Raw genomic sequence first — 7,044 nt, forward strand, 5'->3', positions numbered from 1 at the left:
CCACCGTCCCCCCTTCCCCCCCTGACTCCACTACAGGTAGCAGCAGCCCAGCCCGGGCAAGAAGTCACTCACAGCTCTGGGAATCGCCACTCAAACGCTCATCACTCTCCTGGACTCTTCCATTACTTTTGGCAACGGCCATGGCAGAGAGCACCTCTGGCGCTGGCTCAGAACCTGTTTCCAAAGCCAGTATCTCCACCTCATTTCCCACACACACCCCTTGTCCTTCCTTCTCCCTGGCTCCCTGTCCTAACCCATGATCCCTTTCCCGGATTCTCAGAACTCAAAAGAAGTGTGACTACCGTATGTATAACTCTATTATTTGTTTTATTTTATTTAATAAAGAGGCAAAAGAGAACAGAGTTGCCTGTTAGACTTTTTCTGGCCAAGAAATAGTCTGGTCAGTGACTCAGGCTTAGGAAATCAGAAGGCAATTTCCAGGGACCGCTGTGCAAATCCCCAAGTCAGAAGTCCTAACAACACTGCTCTAATTCACTGTCTCCACTGGCGATTAACTCACGCTAGCCTCGGAATATCTCTTTGGAAAATGCAGCAGCTGGCGCTTATATTTCTGGAGCTGGAACCGGTCTCCTATGACATCAAATAGGTTTATTTTTCCCTTCCCTTCGCCTCCCCTCTGCCTGCCACCACACATGGTGATTCCAATCCTGATTTGTCCCCCCAAAGCCTCGCTGGGCTCTACAGAGGGGCCATGATAAATGGCTGGCTGCGCTCCCTTTCCCAACAGGCTTGAAGGATGTGGTCGGTCGTTCCATAAGCAGGAATCCTTGTCAGACCTGTGAATCACCCCTAGCTCACTTCCCTCCTTGGAGAAGAAGAAATTGTTCTTGCGTGTGAGAGACAGACAGAGACAGAGAGAAAGAAAGCAGGCAAGAGTGCTAACCCATGTGTGGCACTGACCCTGGGGCTAGGATACTATCTGACCTTGCCCTTACCTGCAGCACCTCTCTGCTCCTCTCCCCCAACACAAGTTCCTTGCCTTCTCCTTCCCAGCCTACCAGGAAGCTATTACTAGGGCAGCTCCAGGAAGCTCTCCAGGTCTGAACAGCTGCTCCTTGTTTATGTGCTTCTCTCCTATGTTGGGTGTTTTCCACGAGGCATGTAGCCCACTTTCCCAGCAGACTATGAACAGCTGGGCCTTCCTCTTTTGCCTTAGTCTTTCCTTCTCTCACAGCTTCACCTATTAGATCCTAAATGTACTCAAGTGTTTTGGTGATAAGGAGCACTGGATGGAAGCTAGTGTATGTTGAGTACCCATAACGGAGGCCAGGTACTAAGTAGAAGCTTTGCCCCAAATTATCTCAGATCAATTTCCCCAAATCCCTGTGAGGTTACAGGTGAGGAAACTGAGACCCACAGTGACTGGCTGCAGGTTGCACACCTGTGAAGAGTCAGAGGTGGGATTCAAACCCTGATCTGCCCACCACCACTCATTCCACAGTGGGACTGGCCTGAGAAGATCCTTTCCGTACTGCAGCTGCACACCCTTCCTCTCATGGGGCTGGATCCACAGTCTAAGGGCTTAAGAAAAAACGAAGGGCAGAGAGAAGAATGGGTCTGGGGCCAATTCCTAAAAATGTAGCTCCCAGGACCAAGACCAAAACCTGCAATGCTCTCAACACACAGGAGAATGTATTATTTCTACGGGGTGGATCCTTCATTTATCACCTCAAGCATCGCCAGGGAGCAGATATCACCTTGGATTTGTTCCACTCCTCCTGCCTCACAGTGACCTCCTCCATCACCCGTCACACGCTCACCTCCAGGACACAAGGTGAACGTCCCACATAGTGAGCCAGTCCTCAAATACCACGTGGCATCGCTCTCTCATCATGTAAACCTGAGCCTGGTCTCCCCAGCCAGACTCCAGTGGAGGAGAAGGGCCTCACTGTAGGTTCATAGCTTCCTCTGGAGGTAAAGTGACCCGAGTTGACCCCGATCTGCCTTGTACTAACTGGGAGACCTTGAGCAACCTCTAACCTCTCAGTTCACCCATCTGTATAAAGGAATCAAAGAGATTCGATGAACTGTAGGAATTACATGAAACCATGCACGTTAAGCATTTGGCACCATCGATGGTAACTGCTAACACGGGCTATTATTTGCATTCCCTGAAGAGTCCTGTAGAGGATCAGAACATTCATGACTGATATTTGTCTGAAATAAACAATCAGGAAAGGAAAAGACTGTGAAAGCACAATGCCTCCCAAATCCAAACAAATAATTTCTTGTTTGTTTCAGATGCACGAGCTCCTCTCCAACACCAAATGACTTGACATACACCTACACATGCTTGTGGGTACAAAGGATTATGTGAACTGGAACTCATATCCTTATGGAAAGTTTTCAAAGGTATCTGCAGTTTGCAACCAGCATCATCAGGATCATTTGAAAGACAAGTGGTCTGAGGCCAAAGACAGTTTACCTAAAGGTCTCCCCAGCGGCAGCTCATAAAAGCTAAGAGAGGAGCCCAACTCCATGCAGGGAGCCTGGCCTAAGCAGCAGCTGCCCATCTTCCCCAAACCCACCCCAAGCAGGGGCTTGACAGAGGGGAAGGAAGCCAAGGGCTGAGAGCACCACTCAAATGATGGAGGTCACTTGCCTGCCTTTCATAAACAGACCAAAACACAAGACCCTCAGTGTCCAGGCAGCTCCCCCTCATCACGGGGACAAGCATGCCTTTGGCTGGATGTCCTGAGAAGACCTTTGCAGTATGTTCCCAGCATTCTGGGGCCAGCAGGGCCCCTCCTGCTTGGGCCCCAGGCCTCTCATCAGCTAGCTCCAGCTAACATGCACGTCCCATAAGGCCGCTCTGCTCTGCCATTTGCCAAACTGCAGACTCAGAATTCACCATCAGTGGAGGAGAGGCAGGAAGAAGCCCTCTTCTTCAGCGTAGAGGGCTTCCAGAACATACGTGACTTGGGCGCAATGTGTCCTGCCAGCTACCCACACCAGCGCGCCTTGCTCAGAACACCTGACCTTCTGGTGTGTGGTGTCCGCCACGTAAAGGCCGAGAGAGGAGGCGATCCTAAACTTCAGAGGCACAGCCTCCCCAGCATGCTCCTCCTGCCCTGTTGGCCCTGCCGACACTTTCTATTATTGGCTCCCTCTCCTTATGTTATGCACTGATGCCCCAAATGTGCAGGGACCTCTTGCTATCACCAGATACTTGGGCTCGTCAACCCCAACCAGCCTTTTACAGTATTTCGATGAACCCAACCCACGACATGGGCAGAAGGCCAGTTAGACCCAGGTGCTGTGACTAGCTGTGTCACAAGTGACTTTATCCCATCTGGTTCTCAGTTTCCTCATCTGTAAAAATGAGGGGGTGGAGCCTCATGAGTCCTCAGGTCCCTGCCAGCTCCACAATTCCATAGCACACAATACTCTCTCCTTTAACTGTTTTCCACAACCTGGGTTCAGGGCTCTGTATGGCCCCATCTGCTCAGTGACATCACTCCCGGCCCCAAACATAACGTCATTGATTCTTACACGGGAAGCGGAGACGTCCCAGAAAACACTGTCCATAAAAAGGGAGGAAATGATCATTTTGAGGGAATTGGACAGGACTTCTTTTGTATTTTTCACACAGAACAAGTTATTATCAATCTTAAAACCACAAACCTTTCTTCCTTCTTGCCAGACCATTAATAGCTGCTTTTCAAAAGTGCTTTCTTAGTCAGAATCATGCCAAGCTACCATTTAATGAGTGCTTGTTTTGTGCCAGGAACTGCACTAAGTGCTTTGCATGTATGATCTCATTTAATTCTCCAGACAACCCTCTGAAGTAGATACTATTATTATACTCACTTTAAAAATGAGGAAACTGAGGCCCACGGAGGTTAAATAATTTGCCCAAAGCTGCATAGCTAGTCAGTATCTGAGCCAGGCTTTGAACAAGAGCCTGTAACTCAGAGCCTCAGCACTAACCACCTCTCAACACTGTCTGCATCAGGCCCCCCATCGCTTTAGCAGCGCTCCTGACCAGGAGTGCATCCTACATCCGTAATCTTGGACATCGTTGGTCAAAGCTAAGATTTGATGTTTCACCTAAAATCCAGAGCCGGCACCTGCCTGGGTCTCAGAACAGAGTGCCATCTGTAGAAAGCAGTGCCTCCCTTAACTGACGACTAGAAAAGAACCCCTAGGGGGCTTCCCTGGCGGCGCAGTGGTTGAGAATCTGCCTGCCAATGCATGGGACATGGGTTCGAGCCCTGGTCTGCGAAGATCTCACATGCTGCGGAGCAACTAGGCCTGTGAGCCACAACTACTGAGCCTGCGCGTCCGGAGTCTGTGCTCCGCAACAGGAGAGGCCACAACAGTGAGAGGCCTGCGTACCGCATAAAAAAAAAAAAAAAAAAAAAAAAAAAAAAAAAGTAAAGAACCCCTAAAACTTAGCCTGCAGCATTTGAGAAAAGAATTTGGGAAGGCTGACTTCGTAATAAGTGCTGGGATGTGCAAATGGACATCTGTCCCCAGGGGAGAGTGACCACATGGTGCCCCAAGTCCTCCAAAAAGAGCTTTCTTGAAATGGCAGGGCAAGATGCTTGCTGAGCCAGTAACACAAAAGGAACAGCTCTCCCACCAGCACCCACGTCTCTGTCCCGTCAAGAACCAGACTCCTTGGTTTACCTCCATCCCAACCTGAGCCCAAGCCCATTTATTCTACTATAAAGAAACCCAAAGATCAGAGCCATTGGGGATAAAGACAAAGAGTAGCCTGAGGCTGACATTTGCACAAATCCCAGTCCCCTTCCAACAAGGAAATAAAAGGAATTTCAGAGATCAATGTGCTGTCCAGGGCAGCAACCAACAGCCTGTTTTAATTGCTAAAATTAATGCTTTGAGCATTCTAAATGCTCCTTTAAATACCTAATTTGCAAATAAGATGCAGTCCTCCGGCTTTGGATGCCCTGCTCTCTGTCTCTTCTATCTCAAGAACAGGAGCAAAGCCACTAGGACAGGCATTCTCAGGCATCAAGGACACAGTTTACTTCCTAAGGTGGGAAGGATGGGAATACAGGAGGGGCTGAGATGAAAGGGGGACGCGTCCCACAGGCCAGGAGCTCGGCTCAATCAACCTTAGCCCCTTCTCATTAAGTTTGGAGAAGGAAGGGGGAGGGGCAGCCGGCTGTTCCTCGGAGACCACAGCAAACATTTTCCTCCTCGTGTCTGGAGATGGAGCATCACTTAAGAGGAAATGAACCCAGTTAAGGGTCATGTCCAGAGGAGGAATAAAAGGAAAAGCCACAGTTCTCCTCACACCGACGGGAACAAGGACTTTAAGAAGGAAATCAAAGCTCAGGGCTGAAGGTGGAGGTGGGGCAGGGGTGCCCCCAGACCCAGGCCTAGGGAAGCAGAGAACGGAGCAAAAGTGGGAGGCTCGCGTGAGGCTTCCTTCCCCAGGTCAAGCCTCTGAAAGCATCTCGGTCTGTGTGAGCAGTGAATGACCCGAGTCCCCAGGGAGGGCCGGGAAGATGCTCTTTCCCAACGGAGCTTCCCAGCGAGGGTTTGACGAACGCTCCCCCCACCATCCTTCAAAGCTCAGGCGGACAGATGACTTCACCGTTGTAACAGACAAGGGCAGCCACTTGCCAATTCCAATGCCAAAAAAAGAAAACGGGCGTGGGGGGAGTGGAGGAAGGTCAGGAAAGGCTTCCCTGGAGATCACAGCCCTGCGAAGAACCTCCACCGCCGAGGGCTGCCCTGTGGGCACTTAGCCCCGGGACTCAACACCGCGCGTAGGGCAAGGGGCCACCCAGGGCCCTCGGGGGTTCCTGGCCAGCCCCCCGCGGGGGTCTTCGGGGCGACACTCACATAGTGCTTGGAGGGGTTCCTCCGTTTCTCCACGTCCACCACGGTGGCATCTTGCACGCAGTAGGAGAGCATCTTCCCCCACAAAGCGAGTGGCGCCCCCCGGCGGCGTCACCTTCTCATCCTGGTCGAGCTCCGGCTCCTTCTCCCGCTTCCCAGGTCCCCGGCCACCCCGGTCCGGCGCGCCGCTGCCCGGGCTCCCGGCGCCCTCAGGTACGGCCGCGGAGCGGGGACGGTCCGGAGGGGACGCGGACTCCGTGCGCCGGGGCGGCTCCCCGTGGGCCTGCCGCGCGCCCCTTCCCTCCAGCGCCGCCTCCGCCGCTCTCCGGCTCGCCCGCCAGCTCTCTCCGCCGCCCGGTGGGTCCGGCGGGAACTGGCGGAGCAGAGGAGGGGCGGGGGTGTGTCCCGCCGGCGAGGGGACGGGGCGGGGGCCCCGGAGCCTGCTGTCAGCGCGCTGGGGAGGGGCCGGCGGCGCCCCTTCGCCGCGCTCCGGCTCCAGGGGGCTCGGCGCTGGCGGAGGCTGTGGGCGCAGGAGGCGGAGGCAGGGCCGGGAAGGGAAGGGAAGGGAAGGGAAAGAGGGGAAGCGTGCTGGGAGGGGCTCCGGGCCTGGGGCGACGGGGAGGGGGCTGCAGCCCGGCCGGAGCGCCAAGAGCTCGGCCAGCGGCCTGGAGCGGCGCTGGGCCACTTCGCCGGGCACGGAAACTCAGGGTGGCTTTGGAAGGAGGAGGGGCAGGGGGAAGTGAACCCAGCGCGCCCTCACCCTGGCTTTCCGTCTTGGAGCGGATTTGTGCCTTCTGTCCCCACCTTTACGGCCCCCCTCCCACTCCTATTCCCCAGATCTCTTTAATGAAAGGTAGTTTATTACCCCGCTGTTACGGCCCAGGCCCTCCGAGCAGGAGACAGGAATGGGGAAAGAGCCGGCATTAAATCCTTCAATCCAGAGCCTTATCTTTTGATAAACCACCTGCCCCCCTGCGGGTTACAAAGGGTAAATTCTCCCCGGAAATGTGATCGATCCGCTGCCTGAGTCGTTTATCGATCTGGGTCTGGGTAACCAACCTGTGATATCATTTACCACTGAGGTTTCAAGACTGTAACACCACTGCCTTAAGCCTAGGGCTTCCCTGGGACCCTCCCCAGGCAGGCTAGGAGGGAAGGAAGCACACAATGGTGAGAAAATCCACCACTGGGCTGGGGACTGTCTCATCA

General features: G+C 53.6%; 1 protein-coding gene across 11 annotated transcripts in view; it reads right to left on the minus strand.

The window, feature by feature from the left end:
• Window positions 1-6,203, minus strand: part of SH3PXD2A (SH3 and PX domains 2A) — a 246,105-nt gene extending 239,902 nt beyond the window's left edge. For 9 of the 11 annotated variants that reach the window (XM_028481821.2, XM_028481820.2, XM_028481822.2 and 6 more), the window contains exon 1: window positions 5,839-6,203. In XM_028481821.2, coding sequence (XP_028337622.1) covers window positions 5,839-5,910 — 72 coding nt within the window. In that variant the 5' untranslated portion in view covers window positions 5,911-6,203. Of the gene's footprint in view, window positions 1-956; window positions 1,396-5,838 lie in introns of those variants that run through there. The other 2 variants (XM_028481819.2, XM_055081375.1) reach the window with 2 other exon arrangements.
• Between the last annotated feature and the right edge of the window lie 841 nt (window positions 6,204-7,044).

This window comes from Physeter macrocephalus, chromosome 20 (assembly GCF_002837175.3).
Source record: "Physeter macrocephalus isolate SW-GA chromosome 20, ASM283717v5, whole genome shotgun sequence".
Lineage (NCBI taxonomy): Eukaryota > Metazoa > Chordata > Mammalia > Artiodactyla > Physeteridae > Physeter > Physeter macrocephalus.